We start from the raw sequence: 16,516 nt of genomic DNA on the forward strand, positions 1-16,516 counted from the left end.
ACAGATTCAGGGTGGCCTCAAACTGGCTGTGTAACCCATTGTATCCTCAAACTCACAAGGATCATCCTGACCCTCCTGCCTCTGCCTCCCAAAGTGCTGGGATTACAGGCATGTACCACCACACCTAGCTGAACTAGGAAATTTCTATGTCACACCCTACCCCCAGCTTTATTTTTAATTTTTTAATTTTTATTTTTCTGTCTCCCAAGAGGCTGATAAGTAGAAGCTGGATTTGTGGAGTGCATGTGTTGTTCCCCATACTCCTTTGGTCACCCCAGTAGCTTCCGAACTCCTGGGGAGATGCAGTCTCACTTCAGAAGTTTCTCTGCAGGTATCGTTAATCTGGATCAGAATATCTGGAGAATTAGCCATTTGTTTTAAGTGCAATTCAGAGTGAGAATTTTTATCTTAGAAAAAGATTTGTTAATATACCTTCGGGTCTCTTAGGGGTCTTGCCTATTCTATTACTGGTTAGTTTCATCTCTGTCTTTTTTGAGACAGGGTCTTGCCATGCAGTTCAGCTGCCCTTGAGCTTACTTTGTAGCCCAGGCTGGTCTTGAACTTGCAACGATTCTCTTGCCTCAGCCTCCCGAGTGCTGGGATTACAGGCGTGCACCCCCACGCCTGGCAGCATATTCTATTACTGGTTGGTTTCATCTCCGAATAGGTTTGTGCGTGTCAAACACGTAGGCACCAGCCTGCTCATGGTGGGTGGCGTGTGTTTATTGCTGTGGTCGCCACCAAGAAGTGAAGCCTGGAGGTCTTTGCAGAGTGTGCCTTAAAGTTCTGTCGTTGTCTTTATACTTTTGGAATGGAGATTCTCTGCCTGGGCAACCTTTCCGTGTTTTATGTAGTGACCCTGTGCCTACGGTCTCGGCAGTAGTCACCCAGCTTTCTACGGAAGCTGTCATCTTCGTCTGCGCACATTTTCCTGATTCCAGGACATATTTTTTACATTTGCCTGAAAAGCTGCCCTGTAGCATCAAACTTCTCATTCCTTCAAAATTCATCCCCAAGCATAGCTTAGCTTGGTTCAAAAGCAGACTATTTTTTCTTCTTTCATCTTGAAAGCAGACTTCTGGGCAAGATGTTCTTTACAGCGTGCAGCTCCGACACGCTGAGTCCTCCAGGGAGCCGCGCTGCGCCCCCTGCCGGCCGCGGCCGCCACCACACGCGGACGGACTCCGGCTCAGCGGCGGCCCTGCGCATTCCCGAGGCCTTCAGACGTGTGCAAGGTTACTTATTTTATTACTGAACAGAGACTGGTGTCCCGGAGAGGAGCCATAAGTAGAGCTGAAGTTCGGTGCTGAGATGACGATGTAATAACTAGGATTAATAAGATGTGATTGTTTTTTGCAAAAAGTGCAGCATACCAATAACAAGGTTAAAGTACTTTGTGTTTAATATTAATTTTAAAACAGCAATTCTAATAGAAATACAGTATTGCTAATTCTTACCTCTATCAAAAAAACAGGTTTGTGACCCGCGCGAGAATAAATTCTCTCTAGAAAGGCGTGCTAACAAGCGAAGGGGTGGGGCGGCCCCTCGACACTGTTGCTGTAGTGATAAAGAGCTCCTTTCGGGAACGGGAACGGGAACGGTCTCCCGTGCGGTCGTTTTCCTCTCAGCAAATCACCAGTCACTTGGGTTCCGTGCGCACAGAGAGCAGGAGAGGGACGGGGATTCCGATGTGAAGCCAATTTATTAAACTACATCTTGGAAGTGTGGGCGGGGTCACGAGGCAGGAAGCTCTTTCTGCATCAGCACCGTCTCCCGGAGACAGCGCTCACTTGCTGGCGAAGGCCACGATTTGCTCCTGCAGGAGAAGGGCAGAGTGAGCGGCGCCCACACACCAAGGCCGGGAGAGGTGAGGCAGACGCTCTGGGGGTGGGAATGCAGTCCAGTGGTCGTTTGCTGCGCACGCACATGGCCCTGGGTCCAAGTCCTAGCACCTTCCTCCCCCAAAATGAAAGAAAAAGTAGCAAAGTGCTCTTTTAACCTTTTCGGGCCACCACGCCCTGCAATTGTAGTGCTATGACTAAATATCCAGAGTGATCGAACAGCCATAGCGATACTCTTCCGGGGAGTCCGTTTTATTTCAGCAAAAGAGCTCTTTTAAGCGCAAGTATGTCAGAAGCCGGCCAAGCAGCGCGGGTTTGGTCCTGCGCACCGGCCTCCGTCCCCGCTGCACACGCAGCGAGCGCTCAGACACGGCCAGACGGCGGCCCTGCAAGGACTCGCGCGCCCACGGCAGGCAAAGTGCCAGTCCGCCCGTTCTCAGCGAGCAGCCAGCGTGCAAACCCCGGCGGCCTCGTACCTTGAGCGGGGACACGGCGCTGGTGACCTGCAGGCCCCACGTCCTGAGCAGCACGAGCGGGGCGGCGCCGGTGGAGTAGAGCCTCTTCAGCAAGTCCGTGGCGGCCAGGAGGGCCGTGTTGTGGCGCTGTCTGTCCGTCTCGTAACAGGTGAGGTGGCTCAGGGAGCCTGGAGGGCAGCGGAGGTGGAAGCCCGCAGCCGGTGAGAAGGGCCGCCGCGCCTCGCAGCCCCGAGGACGCACGCCTGGTGCCCACCCGCCCCGCTGCTGAGGGCCCCCGGGCTCTGACTGCACCTCTGACCTCCGGGGGCCTCGTCCTTACCCAAGTCTTTTCCATCGAAGGCTGCAGCGCTGAGATGACGCAGCAAGCTGGAGACGTCCCCAAAGCCCATGTTGACACCCTGTCCCGCGAGCGGATGCACCCTGTGCGCCGCATCCCTGGAAGGAAGGGCGTGCAGCTGCGGCCCCGGGCGGCGGCGCAGGGCGGGGGCCGCGCTTGCGGTCTTACCCAACGAGCGCCAGGCGAGGCCGCACGTACTCCGCCGCGTGGCCCAGCCCCAGCGGGAACAGCACTCTGCTCCTGGCATCCACCCTGGCCACGCTCGGGGGCAGCTGGCGGGCGGGGGCCCTGGTGGGCTTCAGAAGGGCAAGAGCGTACTGCAGCAAGCCGCTGGCCGAGCCGATGAAGTCGCTGTGGTTCGCGTCGCTCCACTGAGCACCAGCCCCGAGACGGCGGGAGGAATGGCATCCGTGACCAGCGGGAACTCACCAAGGCAAGTCCTAGTCCCTGCCTTGTAACCGAGGCTAAGGTAGGGCCACCTCCCAAGCCCAAGCTGATCTCGGCCGTGAGCGACAAACCCCTCAAGCCGCGCAAAACGAATTCCCGGCACTCCCCGCAGGCCACACAGCTCCTGGGCTGGCCTCCGCCCCCGAGCGCCCACCGCCAGTAAGGACGCTGTGCGGCGTGGCCCGCCTATGCCGTCTCCCTGTGTGCAGGGCTCCTCCCGGATCCGAATGTCCGCCACCGCTCCACGGCGTAACACCTCGGGACCCCGAGCCCTCCGCTGTGCTCCCCTCCTCTCGCTGCTCCCGGTCATTTACAGCCTTCCTCCACACCTGCCTACACGCTTCCTGCGGGCAGCGACTGTCGCGTCCGTCTCTCTCTCTAGAGCCTGCTACGCAGAAGGCCTTGTGATTACCGTCTTAGGCCTGTGCCACAGCCCCGCACTCAATGACCCGAGCGGGGTAGTAGTCACCACCTGGGATCACTTCAGTACCTTCAGCTCCTTCTATTCTCACTGCTACTACACAGCAGCGGTATGCAACTGCTTACTGAAGCTCTCAGGGAGGCTCGCTTAAAAGTCCTGTTTGTTTTGGTTTTTTTGGGGGGGTATTTTTTTGCGGTACTGGGGATCAAACTCACGACTTTGCTCTTGCCAGGCAGGCGCTTACCCCACTGAGCTATATCCCCAGCCCAAAAGTCCTAACTGTAAGGGCCAGGTGGATTGCAGAACCCAGCTTTGCCCTAGCTCCGTGCCTCAGGCAAGTCCCTAATCTTTCTAAATGAGGCTAAACCCTAGCACCTACCTCAAAGGTTTACTAAATTAAGTAAGTGCATATACTCTAAAGCACTTAAAAGCATTCTGGCACATAATAAATACTAAATGTTAATAATTAGTGCTACAAATGAATTTACATAAATGTGAAATAAAAGTTCCAAAAATATAAGAGCCCATATTATCTACAGGCTGTATCTACTGCAGAATTAACCATTTGTTGAGAATCTACAATGTGTTAAATATATTCCAAGCGTTTTACATAAATCGTCTCATTTTATTTTAGTTTTTATTTTTATCTTACTGGGGTTTTTTTGTATCGGGAATCGAACTCATGACCTTGCGCTTGCCAGGCAGGCGCTTGTGCCGCTGAGCTACACCCCCAGCCCTATGTTATTGTTGTATGGGAATTAAATACAGGGCTGTAGGCATAGTGTAAGCAAAAACTACCACGGAGCTACACTCTCACCCCACCTCTCTTCTTTAAACATCTTCTTCCAGTCCTGAGAGGTTGGTGGTAACTTTCTATTCTCAGGAGATTAACAGAATCAACACGGAACCCATGTCTGTCTACAAAGTTTACTCTTTAGCTCTGTGCTAAAAATGTGCTCACTCCCCCTGCCAATGAATCAGGCTTCAAAGGCTCAGATACTTGAGACCCACTAGAACTGTTCAAAGTGGTCGCAGTGTACAGCTTCAAGACGGCAACGCTGACCCCCCCGCCCACGGGCTGCCTCCGCCCGCACGGAACAGCACCACCGGGCCTCCACTGCCCGTCCCTGCGCGTCCTCAGCACGACCCTGACCGAGGCTACTTACAATGGCAGCCGCCTGGTTCCTCCTTCCCCTCACTCAAAGCGCCTTTCGGTACCTACTCCCGCAGCCCACCGCCAGCCGGCCCAGGCGACACTCACAAAGGCGGAGTTGACAGCATCCACGAACTCTTCCTCACCCATGCTCACCAGCTGTGCCGCATGGTCGTGGGACGTGGACCAAACCAAGGAACTCAAGGTGTCTGAGAGCTGTGCCAAAAGAAGAACATTAACCCCGAGACTAAAATTCCAATGAACCTGGGGGCGCTCGAGCAAACCGAAGACGAGAGGGGAAACAACGTTAGGCAGGGCACGTCCCTCGAGACCAGAAAAAGGGCTGAGAACGTAAAGTCCTGAGCACACGGCCAGAGGACCGCTTACCGGAAGCAGGGCAATAGGCCCCGAGGGAAGAAACCTCTGCCAGGCTACATTGTTTTCTGTGGCCTGCAATATTGAAGAGAAAGGCTCCTGTGAAGAACTCCTCCGGCCTGGGAGCAGTCTCAAGGGGCAGCTCAGGGTCTCACCTCTGATAAATGCAGCGTAGCCACGACAGCAGACTGGTCATAGTTCCAGCTGACATTCTGGATCCCTGCAGCCTGCCGGACTCCGGAGTTGTGACCATCAGCACCGATCTGCATGGAGACGGGCGCCTGCTAAGTCTCACAAGCTCTGCACACATCAAACTGCTCCAGGGTTCTCTCCTTAACAATCCCTCTAGCTCCAGCTGTTGGCCAGCCAGCGTCCCTAATAGCAGGAAACCTTCCTTCAGGCCTGCCTCACAGCCCTGAGGGGAGCCCGACAATAGGCACCCTCTCTGCACTGACCGAGCCGAAGTGGACACCAGGCCCGAGACTGCCAGCCATGTTCAACCCGAGCGGGAAGCTCTTGAGATTTAAGGTAGGAGGGAAGTTTCAGTAGGTGCAGGCCACGGAGCCAAAGAGGCCTGATGTGAGGCTGGGAACGGCTGCCCCGCGAAAGGGAGGAGAGTGAGCAGGGAAAAAACCAGAGCTTCAAGGAGGTGACTGACAACAGGATTGTGAGAGGGAGACAATAGCCTCAACTGCCGAGGGTCTGGCGCCCGTCCCAGCTACCCTACCTTCCCTTCGTGACCTAAAATGGCCATGAAATTGCTTCCTGCACAGGACTTAAGGCCCCCTCAACTTGGGCCGGCCCAAAGGCAGACTGGGCATTTTATAACCAAAAGCACTGCCTAAAGTCAACACGGCTTAGGCAGACTGGCTTACAGAGGCCCTGGGGTGCAGGACAGGGTGTAGACATGCAAGACACCTGGGAAAATAAGAACTTTCAACTACCAACAGCGTGGTCTGGAGGTTGCTGCCATCACCTAGGGTAATATGGACCCAAGGGCTGGAGTCCGCCACGGAAAAGGGGCCAGGCCAGGAATAGCCAACAGCTTTGCTCCTGTACAGAACCGTCACTCGATCTGGGGAGGCCGAAGGAAAAAGAAAACAAAAATTAAAAAGGCAGCCACAAGGCCGAGGGAAAACCAAAGACGAGAGGGGAAACCGAAGACGAGAGGGGAAACAAAGAGCCAGAACCAAACCCAAGGCGACATGCCAGAACAGCAGTCCTGTCACTCACCGCCAAACAAGAAAAGCCAGGTCTGAGAAGGAATTTAAAATAGAGTGATTCAAGCAATCAGTGATACGTTCCGAGAGCCCATGAACAGCAGAGGCCACGGACAGGCTCAGTTAGGAGCAAAATCGCCCTCAAGTTCTCCAGAGGATTCTCAGCCCGACGCACTCTCTCCTTCCTTCTGCTTCACTCCACACCTCCAGGCGCCCGACACACAGGGCAGACAGCGGGCCTCGCACAGGAGCACCACGTTCCATACAGCCAACGAGTTCTCTTCCCACCGGAAATCATTTTATTGTTCTGATTTAAAAAGTTAATATGCTCCAGCCAGGCATAGTGGCCCAAGCCTGTAATCCCAGCACTTGGGAGGCTGAGGCAGGAGGATCACGGCGAGTTCGAGACCATCCTGGGCTACAAAGTGAGCTCAAGGCCAGCCTGCATTGCAAAGCAACACCCTGTCTCAAAAAAAAAGACAAAAAAATGCTCAGGCCAGGGATACAGCTCAGTGGCACAGCCTCTGCCTGGAAAGTGCAAGGTCATGAGTTCGATTCTCGGTATCAAAAATAATAAAAATAATCATATGCTCCACATGAGTCATGAGGTACTAAGTTATCATCAGGTGGGTGAGGTAAGTTCTGCAGCACCCTGCACAGCAGCAGTGCACTGTGTATTTCCAAAGAGCCTGAAGAGAGGCTTTTAAAACCGTTTTTAGGCGCTCGCTTCAGCAGCACATACACTGAAGTATCTTTGTGTTTGTTTTCCGGTGCTGGGGACGGAACCCGGGCCCTGTGCCTGCCAAGCACGCGCTCCACCACTGAGGGTACCCCGGCCTCGAGAGAGGGTCTGTTTTCACGGCACCGGGATGGAACCCAGGACCTTCACAGGACAGTCAGCCCCAGCCTTTTTTCTGTTTTTTATTTTGAGACACTCTTGCTAAGTTAAGTTCCCCAGGCTGGCCTCCCACCTGGATCCTCCTACCTGAGCCTCCCAAGTGCTGGGATTACACACCTGAGCCACCACGCCCAGCAAGAGATTCTGAATGTTCTCAGAAGAAAAATGATAAATGCTAGAGGAGAAAGGTATGCTTACCCAGATTTGAACATTACATAATGTCTGCATGCATTAAAATATCACAACACCCCTCATTTATAATGTTTATATCTTAATTAGAAGTCATCCTCTCAAAAAACTGTGCTCTCCAAAACATCAAGTTGTATACAGTAACTATAGCCTTTTGTCACTCAATAAGAGGTTTACTTGGGAGGCTGAGGCAGGAGCACAGCCATAAGTTCAAGGCCAGCCTGAAATACATAGTAAAACCTGTCTCAAAAAAGGGGTAGAGGAAGGTAAAATAATAACCTCACTCTTAAAGTCTTCATGCCAGACCGGGTAGCACTGCCTCAACCCAGTACTCGCAAGGCTGAGGCAGGAGGATTGCTGTGAATTCAAGGCCAGCCTGGGCTACATAAATTACATAGTGAGACCCAGTCTCCAAAAAGAAAAAAGAAGAGGTCTTCAGGACAAAGAGCAGTGAAAAGGGGAATAAAATTAAGCTTAGTCATTCCAGTTAAAGTCTTGGGATAGTATTCCAGAGTGTGGCCTAGGCCTACAAATGCCTGCCTACATGCACACACAAACACAAGTGGGGTCACGTGACACAGAATTTCTTTCACCAATGTATTATAAACTTCAAGGTGACTAAATATTAGAGCAAAATTATTTTTAAATTTTTGCATGCTGGGCATGGTGGCATACACCTGTAATCCCACTACTCAGGAGGCTGAGGCAGAAGGATGGCTGTGAGTTCAAGGCCACCCTGGGCTATACAGTGAGCTCAAGGCCAGCCTGGACTACATAGCAAGGCCCTGTCTCAAAAAAAAAAATTTTTTTTTGCAGCACTAGGGATTAAACCGTGGGCCTTGTACATGCTAGGCAAGCATTCTACTGCTGAGCTGTACCTCTGGCCCTAAATTTTTGTTTTCTAGAGTCAGGGTCTCACTCTGTAATTCAGGGTGGACTTGAACTCACTATATAGCCCCAGCTCCCCTCAAACTCGCAGCAATCCTGTCTCAGCCTCTCGAATGCTAGGATTATAGACTCTAAATTATTTTTAAAAGCTAGACAGTGGCAGATTACTGTATACTATAAAATATCAGATTACTGTATACCATATCAAAAAGCATTTAAACTATTTCTAATTTTTTTCTAATACTAATTAAAATTTTTTCTAATTCTAGGGAGAGAATTCTATCTAGGCAGAGAAATCTGATAAAAATTTATTCCCAGAATATGTAAAGAACTCTTATAACTCAAAAATAAAAAAGCCTGGCATGGTGGCTACACAGGTATATACACCTCTAATCCCAGCACTTGGGGATGCTAATGCAGGAGGAGACCAAGTTCAACCCCAGCCAGGGCAAGTTAGTAATTTAACAAGACTCTGTCTCAAAATAAAAAATAAAAGGGCTGGGGATGTAGCTCAGTGTGAAAGCCCTGGGTTCAATCCCTACTACTGTCAAAAAACAAAACAAAATGAAACATTCTCCAATCACAAGAAAAGTAAGTTAAGGAGCTGAATCTTTCTTTAGCTGGGCACGGTGGCTCATGCCTGCAATCCAGGCTACTGGAGAAGCGGAGGCAGGAGGCTGTATTATTTCAGGCCAGCCTGGACAACTTAACGAAATCTTTCTCAAAATAAAACTTTAAAGAGGGTGGGGAGCTGGGAGTGTAGCTTAGAAGCAGAATGCTTGCCTAGCATGTACAAGATCTTGGGCTCAATTCCCAGCAACACATACACACACACACACACACACACACACACACACACACACACACTTAATAGACGGGGGAAAAAAAAAGGAAAATAATTACTGGCAAAAATATAGAGAAACTGAAACTCCTAAATTAGTGGCAAAGTAAAATGGTGCCGCCTCTATAAAACAGCTTGTCAGCCCCTCAGAGTACTACCTCCACAGTTATTTTTTTTTGTTGTTTTTGTTTTTGTTTTCTGGTACCGGGAACCGAACTCACGACCTTGTGCTTGCCAGGCAGGCGCTTTGCCGCTGAGCTAAATCCCCAGCCCCCCTCCACAGTTATTATATGACCAGCAACACTCGTACCAGCATCTACCCAGGACCCAAATGTCTGTCAAAGTTTGGTACACAGTATTCATACAATGGAGCACTGGTCAGCAATAAAGAGGGACGAAGTACTAATACGCGCATGCTACAATGTGGATAAGCCTCAAAAGTATGCTCAGTAAGGGAGTTGGACATAAGTTAACATAAATTATGTAATTCCATTCACATGAATTGTCCAGAATTGGCAAATCAGGAGCGGGGACATAGCTCAGCAGCAGAAGTGCCTGCCTAGCAAGCGCAAGGTCCTGAGTTCGATTCCTGGTACAAAAAAAAAAAAAATCAATACAGAATTGGCAACTCTAGAAAGACAAGCCAGGCCTGGGGGCACATGCCTATAATCCCAACACTCAGGAGGTTGAGGCAGCATTCAGGAGATTGGGGCCTCAAGTTCAAGGCCAACCTGGGCTACTTAGTGAGACCGTGTCTCAAAACCATCTAGAAAGACAGAAAGCAGATTGGCAGTGGGCAGACTCTGAGTGCGACTGCAGAATGACTGTAAATGGGTATAAGGCTTTTTTTTTAGGTGAAGGAAATATTCTAAAATAATCCCGGGTGATGCCTGCACAACTGGAAAAATACACTAAAAGCACTGAGTTATACACTTAGGAGTTTTATGATATGTAAACTGTCCCTAACTAACGCTGTTAGAAAGAGACAGGGATGGTGGCGCTTGCTTACTATAATCCCAGTACTTGGGGAGGCTGAGGCAGGAGGATCCCAAGTTCAAGCTCAGCCTGGGCAACTTAGCAAGACACTGTCTCAAAAAATGGGAGGTGGCAGCTGTGGATGTAGCTACATGTGAAAGCCCTGGGTTCAATCCCCAGAAGAAAGGGAAGGGAGCTGGGCGTGGTGGCGCACAACTGTAATCCCAGTACTTGGGAGGCTGAGGCAGGAGGATGGCTGTGAGTTCAAGACCTGCTGGGATACAAAGTGAGCTCAAGACCAGCCTGAACTGCAAGGTGAGACCCTGTCTCAAAAAGACCAAGAAAAAAACAGAAGGGAAGGGAAAAGGAAAGAGAAGGGAAGGGAAGGGAAGGAGAAGAGGAGGAAGGGAAGGGGAGCGGAGAGAAGAAGACAGCAAGCTATCTAGCTGTTAAAAAGAAAAAGAACCACCCGGAGATAACGGTCAAGGGACTTCCTGATGGCGGACATTCAGTGTCTGCAAAAGCAATCTTCTCTTGCAGGAGTTCACTTCCCAGGAGGTAACCAAAAGAGGGAAGAGTCGGGGACGCACCAGACACAGCCTCCAGCTGCTCAGTGAGCGCGTGCATGATGACGTCGTTCTCCACTATGTAGCCCATGTCATCTAAATTGTCCTTATCGAACATTATCAAGGCCTCTGAGCAGCCGTCCCACACCTGGAAACGTAAGGGAAAGTTGCATTAAAGCCAAGGAAAAGGAAACATGACTCTAATCAGAGAGCAAGTACTGCTTTTCCGCGTGACAGAAGCAGGAGGTCACCGACCGTCACAGGGAAGCGAGAAGGCCCTCAACACCCTCGCGCTTCCCCGGACAGCAAGCGAACCTTATCTCATTCCTCCCACATTCACAGAAAACCTAGAGCCCGGGGCCGCCACATCTTAACCCAGGACAGACCGGGACATCCTGCCGAGTGGACAAGGTGAAAGAGGCACCTGCATCCGCCGAAAGGCTCGGTATCTCAGGCTGCAGATGTGGTCCCAGGCACCAAAACCTACAAGAGAAAGGCTCTGCAGACCGGAGCCAGCTCCCAGGCACCCTGCGCCCGCTCCGCTCTCCGGCCTGTGCTCTGTGCTCTGCGGGGACGGAAGAGCTTCTCTGCTGCCCTCCCGTTCGGGGCTGGAGCTGAGCTGCTCTGCTCGCTGGCCCCCGGTCGTGCAGCACGCGGAAAGGCCCCCCGTCAAGTCACGCCGTAAGGAGAGGAACAAGCACACCAAAGCCACGCCACCCTCCAATTAGGTTTTATCGGCGCATTTCAGATGTACAGAACGACCACACACCACCGAGAGCCCGCGTCTGTGCCAGTGTAACTGCGAGCTTCCTCCCGGCCCCCTCCCCTCCTCCCGGCCCCTCCTCCCGTCCCCGTTTGCAAAAGCTTTGTGTCCACTTCTTCCTTCTCATCTGTTTTACTTTTCCCTGCCCCCCTCCACATTTGGACAGTCTCTTCCCATTTCCCAGTATCTGTCATACCTTTTAGTCCTTATTTACATTTTTGGTTTCTCACGCCAGAGACACAATGCAAGAACCCCCGCCTTTGCAGCTGACCTAGTTAGACTGAACATCAAACACCTCACGCCCAGCAGTACTGAGGGTTGGGAAGAAAACGAAGCAGCACAAGGCGCTAGAAAGTCCTGGAAGAGCAATAGACGGCTGGCTCCACGCAGGACGGGGTAACAGCGGGCAGAGCCCAAAGGCAGTCTGTAAGGAGGTGGCTGGCGGACACATTCACCTGCCGCCCAGGCTGTGACACGCAGGGGCCCTCGGGCACCGGAGGCCCGGCCGTGCGAGCGGGGTGAGCGTTCACACTGAGTGCACGGACTCTGCCGCGATACCGCGCTGTGCACGGAAGACCCACACGTCTCAAACATGCTTCCCCAGAGCCCGGCCACTCGCAGCCCCACTGCACGGGGGCGGCCCTGCAGGGGGCGCCGCGCCGGGGAAGAGGCGGGGCTGCGACACCGCCATCGCCACTCACTGCTGAGCAAGGTCGCGGAGCCCGGGGAGACGGCGCTGACCCTGTTGCTGTAAGTGTCCGGCAACTTCTCCAGCACTTTCTTTGGACCTGCTTCTAGCAACAGGATTTTCTTGTCATGGAAGTGAATATCATGTCCTAAAACAAGAACGGAAAATTTTATGTAGTTTTAGAAAAATTACGAATGTAACTGCACAGTGGGGTAATAATGTACTGGACGTTTCAGAAAGCTAGAAGAAAGAGTTGGAATTTTTCAACATGAAGAAATGATAATTGTTGGAAGAAATAAATGTTCGACCCAGTTTAAATGTGCAGTGTTTACATGTACTATTATGTGGCACATCATTAATATGTACAATTTTTGTTTCAGCTTAACAATAAACTTTAACCAATCTTACAGAATTAGCAGGACTGAGATTTGTAGAAGTGGGATGAACTAGATACAGCATGAGAGATTAAAGAAAAAATCAGCCGGGTATGGTGGCGCACGCCTGTAATCCCTGCACTCGGGAGGCTGAGAGTTCAAGGCCAGCCTGGACTACATAGTGAGACCCTGTCTCACACCCTGCCCCCCCCCAGAAGAAGTGTGATGATTAGTCGAGAGGGAAGAAACACTAGACATCTCACTTAATACTGATGAAAGAAACCCCACAAACCTGTTCCCTGCTTCAAGAAGTGTTTCCGAGTGTAACAAGACGCCATCTCGGACAGGCCAAGTGAAAAGCAAAGGTGGCTAGGTAGTGGCTGGGGTAGTGAGGCCCCTCTCCCCAGAGCAGCCGCCCTTCCCTTCCACAGGGGAGTCTGTGCCTCTATCCTCCCTCCCTTAGTTACAAATCCTCCTCTGCTAAACTGTAAATTCTCTGAGGGCAAGAACCATTTCTTTGCTCACGGCTACTATTTACATCCACAAACGCTGCACACCCATAAAATAGCTACTGGATGTCTGTGACAGTGACACGCAGGGAAACTAACAGAAAAAGGTTTGAACGCATTATAAAATACACCCAAGTTCTTTTTTTTTCTATTTAACATAACATTTCAGTAGTTACTTAAGCTGCCTCTAGTCCAGCTACCCAGGAGGCTGAGGCAGAAGGATCACTTGTACCTCAGAATTGGAGGCCAGCCTGGGCAACAGAGTTCCCATCTCAGGAAGGAAAGAAAGGGAGGGAAGGAGTAAAGAAGGGAGGGGAGGGGAGGGCAGGCCTTGTAAGAATATGTTTCTAAAACACTTGACAAACTACAGGTCCATTCCTGAACTCAAAGTGAGAGAGAAATGAAGATGCTTCAAACTGGAAACCAAGACTATCATGAGCCTAAGGAATCCAGGAGGACTTGCAGGGAAATACGGTATTAAAGGCCTACTGGTAATGTTTTAGTTTTAAAGCAACTGTCTCAAAGCTGTTGAATGGAAATGTAAGCTTAATCAGCATATAAACCACTGACAAAGAGCACCCTTTGGGCTCCGCACCCAGAGGCGCAGACAGCCCCAGCGGCTGCACACAGGGAGAGGACGCGCCTCCCCGCGGTCCCAGTGCTCAGGAAAAAGCAGAGGCTTGTTCCCTGGAGCAGTTTCATGAAAGATTTCCAGATCTTCCGGAGCTTCAGCTTTTTTCTCCTGTCGGAATTCAGACTGAAGGTTTTGCGCAGGCTAAGCAAGCACTCTACCTACTGCACCCCCAGCTCAACCTTTATACATTAACATTCAGTTTTTATCTGCGTGTTTTCTTTTTCAATAGTAATATGTTAGCAGTACATAATGAATACATTCATTGTGGGGTGCGGAGCCTGTACATATCACATCTTAATCCTCTAATTCCCCTTCCCTCTCTCCCTCCCCCTAGATCCTCCTGGCTGCGCAGCAGCTTGTATTAACATGCAAAATCAGAGTCCTTACCTCATGGGATATGCAAAATTTAACTAAATTAGGTAGATCTGACTTCTCTTAAGAGACTAAACTATAAAACTTTTGGAAAAACTCATTGGAGTAAATTTTTGAGTAAATCTTAGTTAAAATACCAAAAACATAAGTGATAGAAACTGGACAGCATCAAAATTTAAAATGGGGTTGCAGAGAGAGGTAGCACGAGTCTGTAATCCCAGAACTCTGTAATTCCAGCACTGAGGAGGCTGAGGCAGGAGGATCACTGTGAGTTTGAGGCCAGCCTGAGCTAGAACGTGAGTTCAAGGCCAGCCTGCACTGCAGAGTCAAACCCTGTCTCCAAAAGACAAAAAAAAAAAAAAAAAATTTAAATCTTGCACTTCAACTGGGCATGGTAGTGCACATCTGTAATCCCAGCACTCTGGGATGCTGAGGGAGGAACGAAAGTTTGTGGCCAATGTGGGCAACTTGGAAACTCAGTAACAGCCTATCTCAAAATCAAAAAGGCTGAGAATGAAGCTCAGTGTGATGGCTTTGGGATCAATCGCCAGGACCAAAAAGAAGGAAAGAAAGGAAAGGAAGGCAGCAGGTAGGAAAGGAGGAAAAACAGTTTGCACTTCTAAGACCACTATAAAAAAAAAAAAAAATATATATATATATATATATATTTGTAAATCATATATCTGATAAGGGACTTGTGCCTAGAATATATAAGAACTCTTACAATTCAATAATAAAAAGACAAATAACCCAAATCAAAACAAAAGATCAGGCTGGGGTGTAATTCTACGGTAGAACGCGAATACACTAGAAACCATTAAAGTGCACCTTCCAACGGGTGGAATTTATGAGTGCGAATTACACCCCGATAAAGATATTTCGGAAAGAAGGCGCTGCCCAGCACGAGCCAACCCTCTCCGCTGCGCAGCTAACCCGGCGCCGGCTTCCCCCACGTCGGTCGGGCGCACTCGCAAGCCCCGCCCACCGCGGGCACGCGGGCTCCGGGGCGCCAATCCCGGGCTCCTCTCGGGCCGGGAACGGACCACTAGCTCCCGGCGCTCAGGCAGCGGACTAGCACGCCACGGCCCTGACTATTCCCATCGCCTCGTTCCCCGCCACTAGCAGCCTGGAGAAGCGCTCACCCAAGGCACAGGCCATGGCAGCGCCCACCATGCCTCCTCCCGACACCACCACATCGTACACCGTGTCTGCCGAGTTGCCGGACCACCTCCGGCAGGAGACCAGAGAGCTTCTGCGGGCAGCTGCGTGCAGAACACCACAGCCCCTCACAGCTAATCGGACCGCCATGATGGTGACCTGCGTCCCCGTACTAGGCGACCCGCAAGACCTGCCTTGGATAGTACTTCCGGAGCAGAGTCTTCCAATCCTGTGCCTCCTCAGCCTCGCCCGCAGAACCGGAAATAAAATGCGCGAAGGGAATAGACCAATCAGAACACGATTCTTGCCTTCTGGGGCGGGATGGATTGGAAGGATGTCCTGAGAGCCAATCGGAGACCAAAGCTAGAAAGGGGCGTGTCTGGCGCTGTCAGGGCAGCCACGGCCGCTGTCACCTTGGCCGCTGCTTCTGCCAGGCTGAGAAGATGACTGTGGGGAGACCTGCGGGCGCCACCGGCAGCGCAGAGTGCAGCCGTCAGGTGAGGAGAGAAAGAAGGGAGACAGCAGGGTTATGCCCCGGAGAGAATCCCCAAGAGAGGAAACTGTTTTGCGTTGCCTTGGAGACAGACGGCAGGGGCGTGCCACGGGGGCGTGAGATTAAAATGGGGCCGCGCTCAGGCGCCGGGAGACGCTCGTGTCTCGGAGACGCGGACTGCTTTACCTTCCCGGAGCCTGTGCGTGGCGCCACCGCGATGCGCGGTTTTTGCCAGTCCTCTCAGGTGCCCTCTCACCGGTGAGGCGGTTGTTCCCATTTGTGAAAGAGAAAACCGAGCCACAGACCTTAAGCAACTTGCCTCAGAATCCGTAGGCAGAAAAGCAGGTTGGTGGGGTTTAGGCTAACGGGGTAGCGGGAGCGGTGTGTGAGGTTAGCGCACACGAGAAATGACTACTGAGGGGTGTGGAGTTTCTTTGGGGGCAATGGAAATGTTCTAAAATTTGTAACAATTGCACAACACTGACTGTACTAAGAAACGTTGAAATATACACTTTAGTGAATTGTATGCTATGCAAGTTACAGCTCAATAAAATTTTAAAATATATGTCAGGCGGTGTGGCTCACACCTATAACTCCAGCACTCAAGAGGCTGAGGCAGGAGGATCACTGTGAGTTTGGGACCAGCCCAGACTACACAGAGTTCAGGGCTAGCCTCAGCTGCATGGCAAGACCCTGTCTCAGGAAAAAAAAAAAAAGGCTGTCCTGACTTTCTTTACATTAGTCCACACTGCTTTCTCCAGGTGTCCTTTTATTGCTTTTTCTCCTTTTACTCAGCCCAGACTAGCTCTACAGAGCCACTTTCTCCCTCTCTCTACACTTTTACTTTCTCAAAGAAACTCTGCCACTGCTAAAAAAAAAAAAAAAAAAAAAAAAAAAA

The 16,516-nt window shown here is 51.0% G+C and overlaps 2 protein-coding genes across 3 annotated transcripts in view; one reads left to right on the plus strand and one right to left on the minus strand.

Annotated features, from left to right (window-relative positions):
- Positions 1-1,231: 1,231 nt before the first annotated feature.
- On the minus strand, positions 1,232-15,326 carry Coq6 (coenzyme Q6 monooxygenase). Of its 2 annotated transcripts, XR_001231919.1 has the most exons (13): positions 15,110-15,326; positions 12,092-12,226; positions 11,052-11,110; positions 10,652-10,775; positions 5,995-6,125; positions 5,206-5,313; positions 5,063-5,125; positions 4,784-4,891; positions 2,823-3,025; positions 2,637-2,752; positions 2,318-2,484; positions 1,458-1,816; positions 1,232-1,326 (listed from the first exon to the last, which is right to left on the minus strand). XR_001231919.1 is itself a non-coding variant. In XM_005409410.2 (12 exons), exons 1-12 carry the CDS (start codon positions 15,273-15,275, stop codon positions 1,787-1,789), a joined length of 1,410 nt encoding a protein of 469 aa, XP_005409467.1. In that variant the 5' UTR covers positions 15,276-15,326; the 3' UTR covers positions 1,377-1,786. The 2 variants fall into 2 exon arrangements, 1 of the variants encoding a protein (XP_005409467.1); XM_005409410.2 differs by lacking the exon at positions 1,232-1,326 and having other exon boundaries at positions 1,377-1,816.
- Positions 15,327-15,376: 50 nt separating this feature from the next.
- Positions 15,377-16,516, plus strand: part of Fam161b (family with sequence similarity 161, member B) — a 14,513-nt gene continuing 13,373 nt past the window's right edge. Inside the window, exon 1 of the mRNA XM_013507125.1 lies at positions 15,377-15,622. Within this exon, the coding sequence (XP_013362579.1) occupies positions 15,569-15,622 (54 nt within the window). The 5' untranslated portion in view covers positions 15,377-15,568. The remainder of the gene's footprint in view (positions 15,623-16,516) is intronic.

The sequence above is a fragment of the Chinchilla lanigera genome, unplaced genomic scaffold, assembly GCF_000276665.1.
Source record: "Chinchilla lanigera isolate Chin_1 unplaced genomic scaffold, ChiLan1.0 scaffold00122, whole genome shotgun sequence".
In the NCBI taxonomy this organism is placed as follows: Eukaryota; Metazoa; Chordata; class Mammalia; order Rodentia; family Chinchillidae; genus Chinchilla; species Chinchilla lanigera.

Coding starts and splice junctions, on each gene's coding strand:
- Coq6 (XM_005409410.2), bottom strand. CDS start 15,275: ATGGCGGTCCGATTAGCTGTGAGGGGCTGTGGTGTTCTGCACGCAGCT. Junction 11,111..12,091: donor CTCCGCGACCTTGCTCAGCA/GTGAGTGGCGAT, acceptor TTTCTCTTGTAG/GTTTTGGTGCCTGGGACCAC. Junction 3,026..4,783: donor ATGCTGTCAACTCCGCCTTT/GTGAGTGTCGCC, acceptor GCTGGTGCTCAG/TGGAGCGACGCGAACCACAG.